At 43.9% G+C, this 23,244-nt stretch overlaps 1 protein-coding gene across 1 annotated transcript in view; it reads right to left on the reverse strand.

Annotated features, from left to right (window-relative positions):
- Window positions 1-1,369: 1,369 nt before the first annotated feature.
- Window positions 1,370-23,244, reverse strand: part of CDK15 (cyclin dependent kinase 15) — a 36,406-nt gene continuing 14,531 nt past the window's right edge. The window contains exons 9-13 of the mRNA XM_074911253.1: window positions 21,494-21,587; window positions 16,619-16,682; window positions 9,531-9,579; window positions 6,790-6,929; window positions 1,370-1,479 (exon numbers count right to left, since the gene is read on the reverse strand). Coding sequence (XP_074767354.1) covers window positions 1,370-1,479; window positions 6,790-6,929; window positions 9,531-9,579; window positions 16,619-16,682; window positions 21,494-21,587 — 457 coding nt within the window. The remainder of the gene's footprint in view (window positions 1,480-6,789; window positions 6,930-9,530; window positions 9,580-16,618; window positions 16,683-21,493; window positions 21,588-23,244) is intronic.

A 23,244-nucleotide genomic window follows, 5' to 3' on the forward strand; every position in this document is an offset into this window, starting at 1 on the left:
GTTGACATTTAAGCTTGCTTAGTATGTTTTGGAAGCAGCTTTAAAAAAAGGACACAATCTCTGTGAGGTCAGGTTAATATAACAAAAAAAAAAGAAGAAAATGTTTAAGAGTATCTCTACTATTTTCATGGTTTCACTATTTTAAATTATGTATTTGTGAAATACTCTCAAAATCACTTAAAACTGGCCAAATCCAAGTTCACTGAACACTGAAGCATGAGTGCCTTATTCAAGTGAGTTGTCCCAGAAACCTTAGTGGAACTGACAACCAGCTTTTTTGGCAGGATTAGTTCCTCTCTGATCACAGAGAGGGAACAGCCGCCCTGTCTGCACTTAGCTGAGCAGGTGAGCAGGCAGTGTATCCAGGCTGCCTCCAAAATCCAATCTGGTCACAGGGCTGGCAGTGTCAGGTCCTTCTTGAAGGAGGCTGTCCTATCTGCCGGCTGTTGTCTACACGATGAGGGCAGATGGGGTAGAGAGAGGCTGTGAGACCAAGCACTGTGTGCTGGGGCCTGATCCTGTAACAGGTACATGCCATCTACATGCGTTTGAAAGCACAGACGGGTAGCTGTTGGTTTGCCCTGCTATCACAGCTACGTTGCCTCTTGGTTTGGCAGACAATAAGACAGTCAGACTAATTTGGCCTCAAGATCAGTTTCCACGTCTGCCCTGCAAGCACAGATCCAGCTGGTGACACTGACTGGACACATGCTGTTAAAAAATGCACGATCTAAACAAGGAGAAAGGATATAATAATAGGGTATTTTCTGGTAATTTCTTTCAGTAACAGTGATTTTAAGTGATCTTATGGTATTATGTAACAAAAAGGAGATTAAAAACAGTGATGCTGAAGCATCATTTTGACATGTGTCATATTAAAATAGTGATTAATTAAACCCAAGGATGTTACAAGCTAAGGAGAATTTGCCTAGCTCTGCTCAGGTTCCATTGCATGTGAAATCAAAACAAGTAACCTTAAAATGTGAACCCAATAGACAAGGACAAAGGTAAACAAAGCAATTTGGTTAATTTAAGCAATGGGGAAATGAAGCAATATTTTGACTGGGGAGGCGTCAGAGGAAAGGGCAGTCATCTGAGACTTGGGAATATGAAAAACCCAAACCTGTTGTGATACCACTAAGCATTGTGCACTGGGGGCCATTGGCTTGCTGATCTCTTCTCTCTGAATGTGAGATTTCCCACTTTGTCCTCAGCCTGGGACATGGTCATCCAGCCCTCGGTATCAGTTCTGTTTTCCCACCTTCAGTACACAAAGGAATTCATGTGCTAAGGATGAGGGCAGCAGCTCTGACAGTGGCAACAATGCACTTACCCAAGAATTAGTCAATCTGCTTTTCTACCCTGCTTTCTACCAAAACTTGCTTGAACCTCCTGAGAGTTGGCCTTTTCGGTAAGAAGCAAACAGGTCACAGATTTCAGGTTGCAGTCTCACTCCTGGGACTGTGAGCACAGATTGTCCTGGGGAAAAAATCAGGTTAAAGAGAAAGCTGCAAAATGGTCCTTTTCCTTCACTGTGCTACTTTCCTAATGCTCCTCTGTGACATTAGCCACAATATAAACTAATTCAGGATCCTATTTCTCACACCTCCGTTTCTTCTGACTTTTTTTGGAAAATGATTTCTTTAATCTAGGCACCCTTCTCTAGAAATCTCATCTATGGTTTCTTTTCTTTTTTTCTTTTTCTTGGAGCAACCAGCAAAATACTATTTGGTAGAACAGTGGTAGGAATGCAACCCGCTAATCAAAAGGATTCAAATGGATCTACGCACTGCCAACTCTCTCCTTCCCACCCAGCAGAGGGAGAAAAAAGAAAAAGAAAAAAGAGATAGAGTGAAGGCATGGAGCTTCTCTCCTTCAGCAATCTCACAAATGCAAAACCTTCCACTCCAGTGACTCCTCATTAACTTACCAAATCTGACAGTCTAATTATCGTAGCTGCTTCACTCTTAGAATAAATAAATACTAAAGTGGGTGTTTAAAGAAATTGAGCAGTGAAATTCAGTCATCTAGACAGTCAATAGAGAGAGAGTTTATTTTAAATTTTTATATTCTTATGTATTTATATCATTTTAGGAAAGATAATGAGATAGTTGTCTTTCAGGCTAATTGAGTTCTTAGGCTCATGGTTGCTTGCTGTCACAATCTCAAACTTAGCTTTAACTTTTGTGCCTTAGCAATCTGATCACTACATCCCCACTTGCTCTTTTCTACTGATAACTGGGTGAAAGCAGAAGTGCACCTGAGGATGGGAAACAACTACACGGGAGTTCCAGTCCGGATATCTTTCACAGCAAACAAGACAACTAAATCTTCTTAGATTTGCATTTAAGAGTGTTACAGGGAAAATGGGAGTTAAAGAAACCTCAGATATGACTTGTAATTAGGCAAAATACAGAAAAAACATCTGCTAACCTCTGATGCAATAGCATCTGCCTCCATAAAGGGTATTAACAGCACCCCCCCCCCCCCCCCCCAAGAGCAGTTCATCTCCCTGAACAATAAGACCTTTATAGAGATTCTCTGGCCTGAGATCAATGGGAGTCAGAGCATTTGATCCATGTCTGCAGAACTTTGTTTTCACAAGTCATGTGGGCCAAACTTTGCGCCAGTTGTGCTTTTGCAAGAGCATGAGCTGGGGAGTGAGCAAAGGAAACCTTGCTCCTTTTCCCATCTTCCTCTTTGCCTTGTGCTCCTAAACAGGGCCCAGCACCTGCCAGCAGGATGTCTGCTCCAGGCCAGAGCCCAGGGAAGAGCTTAAGCAGGGCAACATCCCCAGAGGCTTGTGCCCTTGGCACGCATCTGCTGTGATGTTGCAATGGCTCTTTCCTAGGTTGATGGCTTAATGACAGAATACATAACCTCAGTGTCCTGTCAGTATTTACGCAAGCAGACCTTCCACCACTGTGGAGATCAGGCCAGGTGAAGTGAGGGGTGTTTTACCTGAGTTACTTGAAGATTTGCTTTATCACCTCACAGAAGAGACTGCATCTGGTTCAGGCGTGACAGCTGGTTTGCTGCTCAACCTCAGCTTTAATTCCCTTATTAAGACACATTATAAACCAGGTTCATCACTTTCTAGGTGCCTGTATCTGATACACAGTGAAGGATACCCAGTTGCTGTATACAGAGGTGGCATAGCACAGAGGTAAAAAAATGTGACTATATAAACCTTTTAGCTATGTAGGAGAACCTAGGGAAACTAGCCAAGCCAAACAAGATGTCCATGAAAGCCAGCTCTTCTTTATATGTGCCCTGTGATAACATCTACCAGCACTGGCTAATCCCAACAGTAATGGGATTTTTGGTAGGCAATGGCTTGCAGCCTTAACCTCCTCATTGCCTACGCTTGCTTTGCATTAGTTTAGATGCAACAGGCATTAAAATGACAGTGCTCTGCCGACATCATGCCTCCCTCCTCCTCCTTGTCTTTGAAAAGCTGAATAGTGGGCTGTTCCAGGAGAAACAGTACAGTGTCGTCACCACCAGGCACACCGGTTTTGAACTGCTGGGGGGACATAACAGAGACCAACTGTACCCAAAAGGAGCAAGTCCCTCCTAGTCAAAGCCAGGATCATCCACGCAACACGCAATCCTCCTCATGGGGCACAAACTGGACTTGACTAACTGCTATGTAGATGGTATGCCCAAAGTCAAATGTCTCCTCAACTGTGAGGAAGGTCTGTACTGAGCCTGGACATCAGTCTGGTGGGGGTAGGATCTGAGGTGCCAGCTCAAGCCGGCCTGGCCCATGTGCCTGGGCTGTTCAGCCAGAGCTTTTCTTGGGAGCACACTGGTGCTAACCCCAAATCCCACTGCTCACCCTCCCTGCTTGCAAGCCTGCTCTAAAGCATCCAAGGGCAAAAGAGAGGGAAAATAAACCAAATCTATAACTAAGAATAATAAGCTGCAGTTGTTACTGTATCTGACCTGTCTCACAGCAGAGTGAGATACCTTCTCAGAAGACCCTTTGCACTTCAGGACTGACACTGAGTTGAGATCACAGCTCATGCTTTCTTGATTCAGGGATCTCATCTTTCTTCCAGGAGTGATTAATTGGACAGAAAACATTCTGCTTTAGCAGGTGGCAAAGGGTTAGACTGAAGTTTTGTCAGAGCTGCTGCAGTGCAGGGCTGTACTGCACAAAGATAATTGTCTCAGGATTGGCTTAGGCCAGAAAAAGGACAGAAAATGCTCCAGTTTTACAAAGGTCATCACTGCTACCCCTTCGGCTACTAGCCACAGTGGAAGGAGATGGAGAATGCCCTGCTCCTCTGTTGCTATATCCAGAAGTGCTGGTGGCATGTGTATAATTAAGGCCACCAAGACGATGAGTAGGGTTTGAACCTGGGCCTAGCAGCCTCTTCTAGCACTAGAGGCACAGGAGTGAGCAGCTGTAGGAGAAGCCCATCTGTGGACCAGCCCCACTCAGGTGACAGAGAGTCCTCCTTTCTTACAGCATGGGCTACTCCTTTTTTCCTAGCACTTTGTATCCAGATGAGCATAAGCAACAGCAACCTGTTCCCCTCTGCAGGAGCTGACCACCAGGAAGCAGAGAGCCCCATGCTCCCTCTACCTCTTCCCACGTGCAGCAGACAGCCTCTAGCCATTACCATTCCCCTCAGCAATGAGAAACATGCTATTTGGAGGGGTACTTATCTTTGAAACACTGATTTCTCCAATTATTTTTTCCCAGGAACTGACCTTTGAAAAACATCCTCCAGCTTCCAGCTTGTCATAGCAACTTAGAAAAAGGACAGTTATAGATACAATTATTTCATAAAAATAGAAAATAATTTCTTATGGGAACCTTTTATTTTTTCAAATGTTGTTTCCCTTCTTACTCTCTCACACACCTTTGGATCAACCTCCTCCTCCTTTCACCTTTCATCTCCAGCTCATTCTTTGCCCTTCTGCTTTAACTTTCTCCTTCAGAGGACGGGAACTAATAGCCAGCATCCTCCAGAACAAAGTGGCAACAGAATATATTTAAAATCTGCTCTGTGTTATCATAGCAACAAGAATTTTAAAAAGATACAGTCCAATTCCAAAATAGCATGATGCCAAAGTGACACAAGAGAACAAATGTCTTGCACCATTATGGCAATAGGGATGGCTACATGGGGAATTATTCAGAATTGCCTAATTTTTACAGGCTTAATGAGTCACTCATGAATATGGTCTTGCATGATCATACTGTACTTGTTTCAGCCGTGTGCACTTTGATTCTGTTCCCAACACATCGGTTGCTATGATAACGCCATGCAGTTTCCTGTCCATAAGGTACTTCTCGCCGCAATATGGAGGATAATAAATACGGGATGGTGCATAAACCCAGGTGAAATGAATCTATCCCCGCTCTGGCAGCATGTCGGAGAGATTGACACATTATGCCAATCTGTTTTCTCATTCCTTCTATTTCCCCTCACTCTCTCCCTTTCTCTCTCAGTGTCTGTCTCTGTACCTGTTTTTTTCCACACTCTCTCTCTCTCTCTTGGCACTGACACTTTCATCTTCTCCCTTGGGGATTGGAGATGTCACTGCGGGAAGTGCTTGTCCGCCTCTCCGGCAGCAGCAGAGCCCTGTGGCTTTGACAAACCTCATTTAATTGGGAGGAAGCCAGGAGGGTTTGAAAGAACTGAAACATCCACGAAACTCCTTTTATCAGGCATAATTTAAACTCTGCATGGAAAAAACCCTATATGTATAAAGAAAAGTCAACTTCCCTCCTGCTGTGTGTGCTCCCCTCCTACCCCCCCGGCACAGGCAGGCTCCTGCGAGATTCCATCTTTTCATTTTTCTAAAAGTGTCAAAGTAGATTTGTGCTCTGTGGCTGGGTGAACAGAAAAGGAATGCAGATGTCTTTCACTCATGCACATACACACAGAGAACACCTTCTGAAGGGCAGCGGTTTGGGAGAGACACTAGTTGGCTGCTCCTTCACTTGGGATGTGTCTCAGGAGCCAGAAATTAGGTTTTCAAGTAGCTTGACAACACAGTCTAAGAAGGCTTCTTCTTAATTGCCCCTAACTTAAAAAACCCCACCAAACTAACTAGTGCAGTGGGTGCCCAGGAGGCAACAGGGAATGCAAGGGCTCTCTGGCCTGTTGCCCGGTAGGAGAGAGCTTTTCCTAGTGAGGAACAAAACCTGTAGCTTGAGAGACCCTGTGTTTATTGTCAGCTCAGGGCAGGAGAGGCAGATCTGTGTGTATGCAGCTGTGTTCTTAAGAGAAGGGAGCAAAGGAATAAGAAAATAAAGCAGGTAAAACTGAGGGAGAACTGGTGCGATGGGGTACAAGGAACAGCTGTTGTCTCTGAACATCAAAAGGGAGCAGGAGGAGCAGTCCAAGGGAATTGGGGCTAGCACATCATGCTGAGCAGCTGGGAATTCAGGAGATCAGGAGGGACCAGCACATGAGTTACACTGAATACACAGTGTGAGGGAAAGCTCTGGGCCCTGGGGTTACAGAATGGGGAAGAAATGACCTGTCAAAGCATATACACCTCTGCTTTGTAAATGAACAATGGCAGCAGCCCATCCAGGTCCCCTTCTAGTATTAACACTGTGGTGAAGTGGAAGAAAACAGAAAAACAAGCTGTCAGACTTGCAATGGGATGTAAACTTTTCAGCATGCGGGAGTGGGGAGGGAGGGCAGGCAAAAAAGAGATGTCTTGGTGAATGGCAGAGACTTTCAAAGTAAGAAGAAACTCATAATAAATAGCATGTGAAGTAGCTCTTTCTTGGTGAGATGAAATTTAGAGTTAACTTACCAGCAGGAACCTGATAGACCTGAGGAGGCAGAGGGCTGAAGAAGCCATGAAGAAGCGCATCTTGCGCAGAGATCCGACCTCGAGGAAAGGCTGTAAGCATCCTGGAGGCCAAATCCTCTGCTGCTGGCACCCTGCTCAGCCTAGGAAAACAGGAGAAAAAATAGCATAGGACGGGAGCACAAGCCAGAAAGCTGGAACCAGAACTTGACCAACCCTTCTCAGAGCTTGAGGCAGAGATAGTGGAGGGACACAGGGGAGCTGGATAAACCCACCCCAGCTATATAGCTTTCCAGGACATTTGCTTTTCCATGTGAGTTGGATTGTGTTGGAGTATATGCATCCAGGATTTCAGCTCAAACTCATGTTTTCAAAGGAATTTTGAAAATAAGTTGTTATTTTGTAAAAAGAAGCTTCTAGGTAAAAGGGAAAATGCTGCTGGGGAGACTATGTTTTACATGTCCTAACTGGCGTATCAGACACCGGTGTTACCGGTTTACAGTGACAATGCAAGTACACAAAGGAACCTGACTGGCCCACTGAGCAGACCAGAGGTCAAAACTAAAAAACGAAAGAAAATACCATTTCCCCTTTTCCTACCCTAGTACTAGTAGTACAGCTGGTTGTAAAATGTGTTGGGGATTCACGGAGATGAATCTGTTTCTCAGGCTGCGTGCTTAAAATAGATATAATACACACATGCTCCATGTCCAGCAAATACCAATGCCAAGTGGCTCTTTCTAGAGCACACAGCTGGGGACAAGGAAGTGGAAGAGAGAAAACAAACCAACAAGGAAACAAATAAAAATAGTAATTTAGTTTTACAGCTTTTACTTTGTTTGTTTGTTCTGACCATGTTTCAGCTTCAGGAGGCCCATCGGAGCATGGCCTGTTGTGCTTCCTCCCTTGGCCCCCACCAGTGCTTCCCCTCCAAGACATCAGGCGCCGGGTCCCCCCGTCCCTGCACTCCCCCTCCTACACAGGACATTTGACATGCTGATATTTTTGTTTGGAGGAGATAAAATGTAAAAAAAAAGAGAAGGGAGAAAACAGAGAGAGATGTAGCTCGAGAAATAGATTTATAAAAGGTATCTGGCCTCACTGTGATAGGTAATTGCTGAATTCTCACCTCCAGAAAAACGGGAGGCTCCTTGGGGAGCAGAGACGGGACAGGGAGCCAAAGCATCCAGCCCGAGGTTGCTCACTAGAGCTGCACCACAGGCTGCCCCTGCCATGGCGGGGACTTACTGGAGACCTTCTGCCCTCTCGGTCCCTGCTGCTGCAGCTCCCATACTGGGCAGCAATGTGGTTCAGTGCTTCCCACCATGGCTCAGGCTTCCTGGTGGTGGCTGAGCTCTGCACAGAGCTCCCCTTTGATTTCTTAACGGGCCATGGAGAGTCATGGCTGAACGGTCTGTATGAAGCAGCTCTTTCCTTCTCAAGAGCCAAGCATGCCAAGGCAGCCGTTCGGCCATAGCCACGTGAGGACTCTAACGCAGAGTTGGAGCTGGCCCACATGCAGCCCAGAGCTCTGCCACAGAGGCGCTGGGCCAGCCCATTGGTATGGGGCTATAACAGGGCCTGTCAAGGGGCTATGGCCAAAAAGCAGAGGGGCGATACAGCAGAGTTGCAAGGAATATAGTTATTTCTTTGTTCAGGCTGAGATTTGTTCTGTTCCAGGACCTGTGCTATCAGGGTTTGGGACATGCTGGGCTTTGTGTGTTTCTGAAGATGTGCATGACAATGGCTGGCATTTCAGCAACCTGCGCTCTGCTGAAAACTTCATAATATTTGTTCAGCTATTCAGAACAGCATCTGGGAAACCCAACTCTGAAGGGCAGAACACTTCCCTCCAAGGAGGGCTGGATCCCAAGCAATGAGCCAAACAGATAATAAACAGCAGTGGTGAAAAATGTGTTTACATCCTCAAAGAATATTTGATTCTTGACCTGTGCATCAGCACAGTCCTGCGAACAAATGCTGTCTAGTCTTTTCCTACATATATATAAAGCCTGTTGTGTGCCTCAAAATACTGATTGGGGGAAGATTCAATTTTAATGACTCTCTGAGGTAGGTTAGGGCACTTTGCCTGATTATAAATGTCTTTCACTGATACATATATACATTATATGTATATGTGTGTGTACGTATATGTATGCTTGAAAAATACTTCCTTCTCTTAGCACACTGTGGAGCGATTGGGTGGTGTTGCTGTGCCTGGTCAAGCTGAGGTATGTGACCATGGCCCTAGTCTCCTAGCTTTTGGCCACTGAAGAATAGCATTTTTCCCCTCCTAACTAATTACAAGATTATTTCATTGTCTCATGAAAATGCTGTCCTAGCACATCTTCCTTACCACTGTTGAGCAACATTCCTACAATCTGTTTCCAGAAATGAAAATTGGGACAGTGCAAAGTCTGTCTGCAGTTGGGGCAAGAGAGCCTGGGAAAGTATGACCTTCTGAATCGAACTGTGCCCTGCAAAAAGCTGCTCATAATGTCATTGAATCACTGCTTATCTGAGAATAATCACTAGTCCTCTGAGAATAATAAACCCACTATGTGCCTACCTCTGCTGCAATCTCTAGAAATCAGTTGCTTAACTGACATTAGATCTGCTTGTTACTACAGAGCCACCCTGCTCTTCCTGAGCATGCCAAAAGAGCTCACTTCAAGTTAAATGATTGCATAAAGAAACAAATAAACCCAGAGGCGATTCTGACATTGCCGTTATAGGTAGCTTACCTGTCACAGATGACTCGGAGTCTCTGAGGTCTCCTGGAAGCAACCAGTTCTAGAAAGTATAATATGCAATCACAGGATTAAATGAAAATCAAGCCAAGAAAACATTCTTTGAGCCCTTACAAAAAACGTGTCCTCAGAATTTCAAAGGGCCCTATAGAATCTGTCATCTTAGTATTTATAAATATACATTATTCCTATAGGACTTGAATACCAGCATTGATGTTAATAAGGCTGTTCCAGTTCTGTAACCCTTTCCTTTCATACATCTGTGAATATAGGCCTTGGGCCTCCTTCTGTTACAGTGCGAGTCCTAGCTTTTGAGTTCAATAAAAGCAGTATCGGTCCCTAAAGCCTTCACACGAAGGATGCAGAAAGAGGTTTGCAGGCCTGAATCACCAGCAATTGTCTTGGCTTACCAAGGGGCTGCTGAGCTTCATGTATTGCCCTGTGGGCACATGGGGCTTTTCTGTGTGGATCTGGCACAAAGACTGGGGATGGAGCAAAGGCACTTGGGTCCCATTCTCTTCTTGCCCACTGCTCTTGCTGACAATCCCTCACTAAGCTTGTTGTTTAACAAAGTTAACCATTTTCATGCAGGCTTTGTACTTACTGATTCAAACATCTCTACCAGACTGGAACTTTGCAGAGTTTGCAGTTTTGGGAAGGCTGTGTTGCCATTTTTCCAGGACACATTTCTAAACATTGTCAAAAATGTAGAGGAATACATTCCTCACATGTTTTCTTACAAAGCATGAATTTTCTCAGGCTTAGATATGAATGAATGGCTTAAGCCTGGAAGATTTCCCCTTAGAGCTGATCAACAGAGACATTTTCTTGCATCAGAAAGGCTGTAATTTCTACTCAGCTACATTTTCCTGAGCACCATTTCTGACAGCAGAGATGAACAGTGCTCTAGCCATGGAAAGGAGAGTAGGTAGGGTGCTGTAGACCTCTCTTCCAGCCTAGCCAGACAAGCATTTCCCATGGCAGCAAGACCACCAGAAAGCAAGTGCTACCGATCTGTTGCCAGTAGACTCAGAGCTCAGCTGGGGCTTATGCTGCACCTTCTGAGAGCATCTGCCCTTCCTGCCTGCCTGGAAGCCACCAGCCACATCATTCAGGGACAGAAGCTGCTGGCTGCGGGCAAGCAGGAGTCCACTCTGCCTTCCCATGCGTGGCCATTTCCAGAGTGCCAAGCCGAGGGCCTCAGTCACTCAGTGTCTGACTTGATGCTCAGACAATTTGAAAAAGTGCAAATGACTGAACTTTCAGCACTTAACCTTTCCAGCAGCAATCTTTCACCATTAAGCCAGGCAAGGAGGTTGTTAAACCTGTCTATCACAGGGTAAGTAACAGTTCACAGTTGAAGTGTTTTACACCCAAATACTAAGGTAATTGCTAAAGCAGTAAATGGCAATACAATCTGGGATGGGATTCATGACTGAATGAATGCCAGAGCATGGGAATTATCACCAACATATTAAAGCTATATATTAGTATCTTGACTAGCCCCTTCCTAAATCAGTCACTGAGATTAACTCTGGCAGAATGTTCCTTTTGGATCACTAATAACATTTTCTCTGAATCCTCTTTCCTTCATTTTGCCCCCTCAACTGTAATAAAAGTGTAGAAATAAATTGTCGAGTAAAGATGTAAAGTTTCCAGGCAGAATAGAAAAAAAAATTTAAAAACATGGTTTGGAAAGGCATAAGATTTTTTTGTATGAGGTAGAAATTTTTACCTCTTCACAGAGCTGGCCAAAACCTTTCAGATGTTGTAACTTTCTGCCAGAAATTTTTTTTTGTGAGATGGAAACATTCCATGACGGTATATCAATTTTCTTTAATATTTAATAAAAATGTCAGTATGACTTAAATATTGAACTTTACTGAAATCTTTTAACATTAATATTCTTTAATGTGTTTAACATAAAAAATGCACGTTCAGTTGATAACAGCAAGGCAAAATATTTAAATGATACCAAAGTAAAATGTCACACTGTTTTTGTGGAGTGCATTTTCAGGATTAACATTCCAAAAGGAAATAGGATTTTTCTTTACCTTACAGATAGAAGTATCAGTTTGCTTACTGGGAACTGGGAAGAATACCTGAATTATAGTCTTCGCTGTCTCAAGCAAGCCTCTTGACTTAAGTTTAGCATTTATATAACATGGAGATTAATAATTATCTACAAGGGATAGTGTAAGACCCAGTGAGCCAACTACTGCTGTCCCTGTCCAAACACATCTCTCAGCGGAGAATTCTGCTTGAGTGAGGACTGCCAAACTTGCCACTTTGAGTATACAGAGCTTTGATTATAAATGGAAGATATGGGTAAGAAAACAGTGTGTCTCTGCTCAAGGATTTAATGCCGTTAACTAATCCACTTTAAATCAGTTCAGATTAATCTCCTGAGTGACCCCATGTAGACAAACCCTTAGAGAATGCCGAGGCCCCATTGTGTCGATCAGGGTAAGAACAGAGCAGTAAATATTTTCCCTACTGTAAGATTAAGACCAATCTAAAATTGTAAAACATCTTCAACAGTTACTCCTTAAAGGTAAGAGATAAAGAATATTGGGATATCATTCCAAAAAGCGGATGAACTACTGATTTAATTGTTTTACAGTGATGACACAGACATAAAATGATGGGATTGTGTAGGGCTGATTGGCTTTTTTTAACAATACTTGTAGGTAGCCCTTGGGTTTGTTATTTTCTATCAGTATGCAAGGCAGTGTGTGTTAATGAGGAAATACCTTCCTATATGAAAACCCAGGTGGAAGCAGCTAATGAACTGATAATGAGGCAAGCAAGCCGGAGGACAAAAGTTAAACTTTCCTAATTGATGAAGAGAGAGAAAGAGGATGCCAAGTGCTGCTGGATGAAGGCGCTGGGGTTGCAGGCTCACAGAGAAAATTTCTCTCATTAGTGAAATCTCCGTGGCTGCAGGACAGAGGCAGAGCTCTGTCTGTGTGGCAGCCTGGAAACTGAATTCTGTGCCCAGCGCCAGACAGATAGGAAGTTTCCCTACAGCCTGGCCAGCAGATACTGCACATTAGTTACAGTGCTGCTCTTCCCTTTGGGATCAAAGCCACATGCAGTTTATTATGACAATAAAAATTTCATCGTTTTAGAATTCTGTTTCCAACCATCCCATTTGTTAAATGAGGCATCAGCATAAAAAGTGAGATTTAAAAAAGCGGGGGAAAAAAAATGCAGACTTCATCTGCATTCTCAAAAATGTCATTTGAAGTTTGCATTTCAGAGCCTGCTGCTTGTTGCCTCCATCTGCTGGTGACATTTTGGAAACGCAAATCTACTAAAGATACTAAAAATCTACTAGAGAGCAGAAGCTGACTCTGGAAAGATTCTAAACCTCATTCAGTTTAGCAAAGCTTGCAGACACGTGAAAAACGAGGCTTAATTTAAAAGACACTGCTGGTTCTGAAAGAGCCCAGTGTAGAACCTGTGTCTGCTGAGTGGGATGATACTACCTGCCATAGGAAACTTCATCAGTCAGCCTGTGCGATAAATCAAGGACTAAAGCTCACTCACAGAGTTCGTCATGTTATAAACGAATAAGCACTGTTCCCCCCACTCTTTGGAATCCGAATGTCAGAAAAAGGAAACAAAAAACAACCCAGTACACTGGGCACTCCATATTCCCAGTTTGGCAAAAGCACTAGCCTCATGTCATGGGCTGCGATTCCTAATCCTTTCCTGCCCTTGACCCCTGCTGTCTAGATTCAAACTTGTAACCATTAATGGGGCTGGATCAAAACACTGGCCTTCTGGTGTCACCAATGGTGTTTAGAGGGGATTTAAACTCCCTGCTTTTCAGCGCAGTGAAATGAACACAGCAGTAGATTAATGCAAGGATTTGAGCTCACACAGCATGAGAGCTTTCAAAAATAGTGTTAACAGAGCTACAACTGCCTCTTTCAGGGGAAGCAAAATGAGGGGAACAGAACAAATGAACAAACACAGGGCAAAGCCTTGTCGCTATGGGTAAGGCTCCTAAGCCTGGGGAGCCAGGGAGAGGGCCAGTGAGTGGGCTGAGATATGGGGCAGGAGCTCTCCCAGCTCGTCATGTTCTGCAGGAACTGGTTCTCGAGCCAGGGCTGAGGTAAAACTGTGCTCTCAGGCCCCATGGCTGCATGTAATTCCCTACCTCAAGTGTCCCTCCTGCAGAGAGGGAGCAAGATCACAAGCTGTAGGGCTGGCCACAGAAGAGTTTCTCACCCATCCTTCCTGTTCACCTGGGCTGAGGCACAGGTTGAGATTTTGGCAAACTGTAGGCGATGGGCATGAGGCCTATTTCTGACCTTCTTCGTGCAAGAAGGCAGGGCATAGGGTCCTCAAATACTCCTTTGCACATTTCATCCCTTGCCAGTTGCCCATAGAGGGAGGGGGCAGGGGAGCTCCCCTTCCTCCAGCTGCCCTGCCTGTCCCTGGCTCACAGACCCCACAGCCCATGCTGGATCTCCTCTTCAGACTGCAGCAGGATGTGCTCAAGCCCACAGTAGTGACAGGAAAACATCTAAAGGTTTTCAGCTTTCATTTCAAAGATTCCTACTAACCCACCTGGCCCAGGAACCCTTCCAGTAACAACCTCAGTCTGGGGCTGAGCCTACACGGCTGAATCCAGTGGGAGTTTTGCCATCAACTTCAATGAGAATAGGATCACACCTCAGTGCTTTGTTTTGCCCGTGTTTGTTCCTTGCCTCGGGCAGGAACCTGTTTGTTTGTTTGCTGCCTGCACTCACTGCGAACATCAATAAGACTCGCTAAAAGCATTCAAGCCATCAGATTTGGGGAAGCCTCCAAAGTTTGTTTGCTTATCTGAACCATCCCAGGCACTGAGATTCGCACAGCTGGAAATAACCTCAAGAGAGAAGGTTTTCTCACGCAGACTGCACAGCTTCCACTTGGGCTGAGCACGTCCTTTTGGGGGGAAACAGCATTTGTGCTTCAGGGAAGAGAGAGGAAGTGCACAGGAGCATTTGAATGGCAAATAGCTTTAAATAAAGAGACTAATTAATTTGCCTTCTTACCAGCAGTCCCATCAAAAACTGATTTGATTTAGTTCATGACTAGGGCAAACAGTCCAACCTTATATGACTAACCTCCTTCTATCCAGACTGGTTTGTATGATTCAGGTGTGAGCCAAGTGCTTGGTTCCAGTACATGGCTGGAGCAGCTCAGAGCCCCTTAGTCAGGCTCTGAGGAGGGGAGAGGGATGCTGCCTCTCCAGCTGGCACAGCTATTGCCCCAAACACTGGCTCAGCACCCCTCTCCCATGTGTTTGCTACCATGGTGGGATGCTCCCACAGGGACCTGTCCTCTAACTCCAGCCACAAAAGGCACCAGCATCACAGGATCACAGCACAACACTGGTCAGTTCTGCCCCACTGAAGTCCGTTAGGGAAACTTTCTATGAAGCCTGAAAGCAACTGAGATTTGAAAACTGCTTATGATTACTAGACTTGTCTTTACCAGAGCTATTTCCATGCTGCCTAGGTGCCTGTCCTCTCCCTCCCAGCCCTGCCACTGGCAGCCTCCACAGCAGCAGAGGACAGCACTGCTACTCAGACAAATTAGAGCTAAGCAGGAGTCACCACTCAGGGCAGTTTTGGGCCCTCACACATTCTCTCTTGTCTAGTTTCTTTGCTAGCATAGCCTTAATGCTTGCACTTTTAGATTGTCCCTCTATATAGCATCGGGATATCTAATCATCATCACTGAGAGTTTTTGGCCTTGGATGAGCAGATGATTGGCATAAAAAAAATTTCTCTGTAATCAGTTTGTCCACACATGAGCATTTCTTTCCTCCCAGACTACCCTTCCCAACTTGTAGACTGCCCAGCCAAGCAAGCCTTCAACAATTTAAGAGAAGACAGTGCTTCCTCCAGCTGTCTGCTCTGTGCTTGCTCCCCATCCAAATTAAACTTGCTGTGGACAGCGACACATTCCCATTTCACGCTGGTTTGATTAATGTGTCTCAGCTAATTGTGTGAAGGATTCCAGTCCTTTGGACTGTGAGACCAGGTTATTGTTCAGCCAATCGCGGCTACCATGTGAAAATGGGGGCTGTTTAGTGTTCATGCACCAGAATCAAAGGAGGGGCATCTTGGACTGGGTCACAGGGCAACACCCACTTCTTTGAAAAGATGTTACTATGCTCTACTAAACCTGTAAACCTCTTGCTCAAAGCACGTCTTCTCCCTCCTCCTCTCCCCCCTGCTCTTTCTTACCCCTTCCAGATAGACAGGCTCCCCCCATCACTCTCTTAGGGTAAAAGTGAGAGAGAATGGGTAGATTGTAGATGGGTGGATTTCACATTCTAGGGTTTTTAATATTTCACTTTTATATTTCTCTTACAGAATGATCCTGCTGAGAGGCTGAGAATCAGTGCTCATCATTTCCCTCTCACTGACACTTGAATATATTTTCCCAAGAGAAAACATTAAACAAAAAGAGAAAGAGAGAAAGAGAGAGAGAGAGAGAGAGAGAGAGAGAGGGAGGGAGAGGGAGAGTGACTGAGCTAGCTTTTCAAAGCATACTTCTCAACCTGCCCACATCAAAATAAGAGACAACTGGCCCTTTGAAGTCCAGGACACAGGCTTCTCTACCAGCCCATGTGGAAATAAAAGAAGCCAGCTTTATAAATCACACAGATTTCTCACCTTGCCCACATCAAAATCAGGGACAGTGACCTTTAAAACTGAGGTTTAAAGGCCCCCAAACCAATCTCCATAAAAATAAGGAGAGTTCAGATAAACTGTGTCTCCAGGTACCTGTTACCTTTTCCAGTCTAAACCAGGAGCATCAGTCCTTTGCACTGAGGAGGCTACATTGTCAGCACTTGCAGCAATGAAATCTTCCATCAGCCTAACATATAAAGTGCTCAGTGGGGCAACTTTGCCACACAGGTACCTTTGCTTGTATACTAGGCCATCATAAGTAGCTCAAGGGATTTAGTAACACTGAAGCGCAGGATTTTTCATAATTAGAATTACTGACCCCAAAATTGAGTGGCTAGTGACTCGGAGAAAAAGATGGCATTCTTGTGAGTTAAATCCTACCTGGGTTATAGTTGGGGAGCTTGGAAAGTCCTGGCCAGGTGTCCTCAGTTGGGACCCCCAATACCTGTACAAAAGGAGAAAGACAGTGAGAAGAGCAATAACCTCTGTTTGCCAGTACTCTGCCTTGGTGTGGAGCTGCAGGAATTGGTCTCGATGGAGAGAGATTGGCCCTTATGGTAAACCAGCGCAGATTTACACTGCCCTGGCTGGTGCTGGATCTACCACTGTGCATAAAGGACGCTGACATTTCAGCACTTGATTTTATAGCAGAAAGGGTCCTGCTGAGACTGAATGTTGTTGCTGCCAGGAACATCAGTGAAGTCCTATACAGCTTCACTGCCAGGTGTCACTCCTGCATGTTTTTGTCAGCCCAGGGGTTTCACTGTTGAGCCCCATTTACCACGGAAGGTGTCCTCCTGTGCCAGAGCTGCACTGGGGACTTATTCTGCCCAACTGCACTGGCAGCAGCTGATATGCTCAGTGGCAGCACAGGCTGTGAGCTGTGATAGAAACCCCTGCTATTCTGAAGTGAAAAAGAAAAGCTGCCAGATAGGTCTACTGGCAGGTGGTAGAAAGCAGTCCAGTGTCTCATCCTGATGGGTCCAGAGCTTCAGCAGTGTCTTTAGCCTTTATTGTGAATTGTGTGCTTCAGAAGTGGGTCCTCACTGAGCAAAGTCTGGGCCAGTAAAGCCTCCTCCAGCCTCATTTTAGTTGCTGAAATGTGTGAGATCAAGCATATCTGGATTTCTGTGCCAGCTGCAGTTGCAGATGTTTAGTGTTATTATTACTGCATACAAAGTGCGTTGTGACTATTGATATGGATGAGTTGTGCTAAAGAGGTAAAGCCACATATTTACAAAGAGTTCACAGCATGTGATACAATATTATAAATCAGTACTGCTAACTCCAGACATTCAAAGCTTATCATCCAGACAACCCCCAAATTATCAGTTTCCTTAAAAAATGGTGGAATTTTAACATGAAAATTGCCATTTCGTTTTATTCACTTTTTCTTCTCCAACATTAGATTTCTCTCACATTAGTTACGCTTCACACGTGATAGACAACTCCTTTTCCTTAAAATGAAAGCAGAGATATATGACATGGGGGACTTGGCCTCAGAAACTTGTGATAAGTTAGCAAGAAAACAGACATCAGTAAAAAAATACGTGCAAGAAGAAAAAAATATAAAGCCTTGTTGCACTTGTTATGCATCTGGTAGGCGATTGCTTTTCTCACAGTTGATAAACAGTTGTGAGGACAAGTACAGCTACGTGGAGCAGACAGCCACAAGCAGGGACAGCATCTCACAGCTGGCACATATTAGCATGGGGGTCTGTGGGGGGAAGCAGATTAGGTGGCTTGCTGTGGTCCATTTCCTAAGTGCTTATGGACTCAGCCTGCCACAGCAAAGACCAAGGGGTAGGACCCTTGTCTCTGCTCACCTGTAACATCAGTCTTGGAAGCTTGAAAGCTCCCCAAAGAGAAGGTGTCTTGCAATGTTCAGCCATGTGAGGATGTTAGAAGGTGGCTCACACTGAGGGTAATTTGACAACTCTGGATGAGGATGCATTCTTGACTGCTGTGTCTATCATGTAAGTAGGGCAGGTCTGCCCAAAGCAAACTCTGTGTGCACAGGAAAGAGACAGTTAGAATCTGAACCTGAATCCAGAATTTGCTCTCTTTTGCTACCCTCTTAGCTTTCCAGGAAGCCACAGCAAAACCTCTACAATACTCTGCATTGAAAATCCAGGTGTGTGTTCTGAAGTGCCCATCCCTGCCTTCATCTGGGTCCTCATTCTTCAAGGTTTCTTGTGAGCCATCAGGCATCAATCCTAAAGACATCAGAGGAAGCTGGAGAGGTTCAGTATATAGTAAAATCATACTCTCCAGGGTCAGCTCAGCACTCTGCCTTCCTTAGTGAAGAATTCAAGAAAATAGTTATTTGTACTTTGCTACATAAGATTTTCAGAAAATGCTTACATTTTGCTGACTTGAGGTATGAAAGCATTCAGAGCACAAGTCACTGAATGCCATGTGAATATGGCTCTATATTTATCTTTTCTGAGTCTTTTCTTTATAAAGATGCTATTCCAATCCATGAATTTCCAAGGTAATAAGGCAGGTGGGCTTTTTTGTTTTTTGGTATTTTGTGTTGGTTTTTTTTGTTTTTGTTTCCCCTCTTTATTCCTTCTGGACTTTTAGTGAGACTCCTAGCCAAATCAGACAATGAGTTATATTAAATTAATTAGACTCTGTGGATTGTTTTCTGTTGTGTATCCACCCTAAATCTAGCTGTTAACTCTCCGGTCCATGTCATCAGCCAAAGCAAAACAGCTTCTCTATACTTACTACTCTACCATGCTTCTCCAAGCAGGCACTTTTTACTGTAGTGAAAGGTCTTGGTGCAGCTCAGTTCTGTCCACTTTGGAAGAGACATAGTTTCAGTCAGAAATAGATTTACAATGCCCATATTTCAGCAAGCACTTTAAGTGCTCTCTGTCCTCTCTGGTCTGTAACTGCTTTCTTCTCCTGTGATGAACCAGGTGAAGGAATCAACCTAGCTGATTTTGCTTAGTTTTGTTGGGGAGTTATATTTTATGTTTTATGTAGAGAAGCCTTGTAGTTATTTATTTGGCACTTGTCACATGTTTGGCTCAGCCACAGAAGCACACTGATGGCATGCTGCAGCCTAATCCAGCCCACATCAAGTCCTTCTCAGCACAATGTTAATAAGATGGAGTTTTTGAATACAAAACCTATGCCTGATCTCTTGAAACTGAATGATTTATCTTAAGTTTGTCAGGTTTGCTTACTCTCCATGCCATGAGAGAACTGGAAACACTGCAGTTTGCATTCATTGAGGCCATACTTCCATAACTAGCACTGGTGGCCTAAGTAGCTCCTACCCCTTTGTCACCTTCCCATTTGGTCCTGGTCCTGGTTCTGTGTCATCTCTTCGGGGGTACTACTGGTCATTAGTCTTACTGTCTCTGAGGCAAATAATGAACTGGGTAAATAAACTGTTCTCACTTAGAGAAACCCAGGGAGCAAACCAAGTTATAGGTTCCCCAGTTCATGTGAGCAGTGACACAGGAGCAGGAATGAGCAGATGGGATAGAGGTGGGGGATGGAGACTGCTTAAGGTGGCACTTGCCTCTAGAAGAAATGTTGGTGAAATGAAAGCCTGTCAGCCCTGATGATTCAACAGGACAAACACATTTCACAGAATGGAGATTTTCCAGCCATATATCTATACAGTGTTTGAACCAACAGTCCTACATGGACATAAGCATGCTGGGTGATATAGACTCATGCACACAAATGCAGATGATCTCTAAAACCAGTGCAGGGTGCCTCTATTATTAGTACATGAAAGGAACTGACTATGAGAAAACAGTAGGAATCCCCATTCTGAACCTCACATTCAGCAAAATATCTCGTGTTAGGCATCGAAAGCCTCTAAGGAGCTTTGAAATCTTGGCCTAACACAAAGCTTCATTCCAGACTGTATAATAACATAAAACCTTCTGTGAAAGGCACTAATTATTTCATGGCTTTTAAAGATTCCTCATGATTTTTAAATAAGGGGTTTTTTTCCTTCTATAGCACAAATCCTATTAATCACGGTATTAGTTATAATACCAGAGAAATGACGATAAGGCTATAACCCTCCAACTGCAAAACCACAGGAAATGTATCCAGAGATTTCAGAGCTGTAAGTGGAAGGATACCCTTCATTCACACTCCAGGAAACTGGGCCCTGCCCTGGCTTTGAACCCTGTTAATTGGCCAAATATGGACTTTTTTTTCCTCAAGAATTATTTTTTTTCCCTCTCTATGAAAGAGAAATTCAGCATTTATTTAAATGGCCTGAACTCAAGTCTAAGAACTGTACCTCCTTGTCTGACTTTTTATCACATTCTAGCTAAAAGCAGAGAGGTAAACCCTACCAGACAGGAGTGTTTCTCGATGAAGGGCTTAAGAGGGAAAAATCTGACTTACACAGAGTTGAGGCTATAAAGGTCTTTCTCACCACTTTCCAAATTTCAGTTTCTGTACTTTCTCTGAAAACTCACATTTGGGAAACACTCTGTGTGGAAGAGTAAATCCCTGGGAGAAGATGTGAAAGGGCAGATACCTACAGCAAAACCCAGTAGGAATCTATAGGCTGACCTTCCTGCCGAGTTAGTAACAGGGTCAGCAATGAGCAGTCAGGAACGTACAGAATCTGTTGGTGCTGGTAACTAACTCAATTCTACCAAGCCACACTAAGGACGTGGCTCTGTGTTTTAGTTTCTCCAGCAGAAAAAACAGCTTAAGAGGCTCCTGAATATGTCTACTCTCACTCACTGCTGCCTTTATAATGTATTTTCACACTTTCCATTATGCCAAAACAGTCTCTAGGGCTGCACCATAAACTGGATGATACAAAATGTTCCAAGTTAAAATGAAGAAGGATCTCTGAAAAACCTCAGGGTCTTGCCATTTTCAAGGTAGTTTAAGAGCAGTATTAGAGCTCCTTTGTGAGAATATGGTGTGCTGTATCCTACAGTAAGGAAAGGATTTAACAAGAAGGAATAGAATTTGCAGTACCTGCACACCTTTTATGCCTTCTTCAATTTGATGTCACTTTAATTGGCTTTAAATTTTTGATGAGATGACAAACATCAAAGGAAAGTCATTTGATTTACTCCTGTGTCTGTAAGAAAGTTGCCAAATATAAAATGGATTACAAAGTCTGCTATGAACTTGGCAGATTGGACCAAATTATTTCTGCTATTCACAGGACCTATGCTCAGGACTTTAAAATTAAATAGGGGGCTGGAGCAACAGATTCTTTTTCTCTCCCATTTCAGGGTATATTTTACTCACCGTCCAGATCTTCACCAGCTGTTCATGAGTACCAGAAGTTCCTGCAAATATTGGCTGGCCCTGGATCATTTCAACAAATATACAGCCTGCACTCCTGCAAGAAACCCAAGGTATTAACTCATTCATGTTCACAACATATACAGTATGATTGTTGGGATGGGCAGGGGAGAGAGGAAGAGAGAAAATTGTTGAAACGGAAATTCAGAAATCCTCATTTGTAAATGCAGAAATCTTGATATAAGCTGTAAACCCTATATATATTGCAGCTCATCTCTGAGAAGTCCCAGTCTGATACATAGGTATTGTATACCCACCTCATGTCATCGAGTGAGAGTGTTTGTGTGAAGCAAGGCAGGATGCGGGGAGTCTGTACATATGTAAATAAATATAGGCTTCAGTGAAGACTGATACACTTCCACAGTGTGGTGATAGGCAGGATGTAGCGTTATAAAAAACCCTACTGATTGTGGGAAGTCAGGAAGGTTTCCTTTGGGAAGGGCCATCTTATATATCCCTGGTCTTGCAGCACTGTTCTAAGCACTTGCAACTGTCCCTTGTTGCAAGTTGTATGTAGTATCATTAACCTCATCCAAGTCCTACAAACTGAAATACTTGAATTAAAAAGCTGACAAGTCAAATAGAATGGGAGCAGACCAGAGATATGTCACAGTCACATCCCTCCAGGATTTTAGAAAAAAATAAAACAGTCAAAGTTCCATACAAGTCTCTTCCCATCTCCTTTTTCTCATCAGCACCATCCACTAAAAATATTCCCTATCCTTTACCAGCAAGACAAGACAGGTGATACCCTTGGAAAAGAAGCCCACTAGCACCATCTTTTTTTCCAGCACCAAACAATTTGTTTCAGGTCTCTTTCAATTTATCCTGTAACAAACCCATCTAAAAAGATGGTCGTGGCAGAAGTCTCTGTAATACTACATTGTTTTCCATGAGAAAAAGGTGCAAAATTAGAATGGCAACAGTAGAAAAGATAAACAGGGAACTACTACACACTATATTGGCTTGAAGGATACATTAGACACACAAAGAACCCAGAGGCACTAATTGTTACAGTGATTTTTTTCCTTCAGAAGCAATTAGCTCTTCACTGGAAAACTGAGGGCAAGATTTCACAACATAAAGAACTCAGTGACAACTGCACACTGAAATATTCTTATTTTTATGCCATCTCCTGCTCTGCACTTTTGCCAAAGCAAACCAGCCGTCTTAAAAAAACCCCACAACATACTAAACCCTGCAAAAAATGCCTAATTTTACTAAGGTAGATTAGTCCTGCTGATAGTTGTGGTCAGGGTAGACTTACCTATTTGCAACTATTTGCATCTCTTACTGTATGGGGTAAAACTCTGGTCATTTACTTCTTAATCTTTTTCCTCCAAACTTTTTCTAGGTTTCCCATCTTTTCACTAAGCCCCAGCCCAGCCTTTCAGGGCTTAGTCTTAATCTTCTCTGGTTATAGCAAATTTGAGTCCTTTAAGCTCAAATGTTGAAAACCCAGCTTTGTCTAACAGGTGCTGAAAGTACTATTTTCACTTGCTGAGCAACAAATGGTAATCTCTTCTGGTCATCTGTACTCCTGTGTTACCCCTTGCACCTTGCTTTTGCAAGACTGTAGATGCTTTTCCCACCTGGCTGTGGTCAGTTAAAAACCCGACATGCAACTCATCTGTGGTATTAATTTTGGTCATCCTTGTGGATCAGGTGATGCCAAGCCTGTTTGCAGATCCATA

Source organism: Athene noctua, chromosome 7, assembly GCF_965140245.1.
Source record: "Athene noctua chromosome 7, bAthNoc1.hap1.1, whole genome shotgun sequence".
Taxonomy (NCBI): Eukaryota; Metazoa; Chordata; class Aves; order Strigiformes; family Strigidae; genus Athene; species Athene noctua.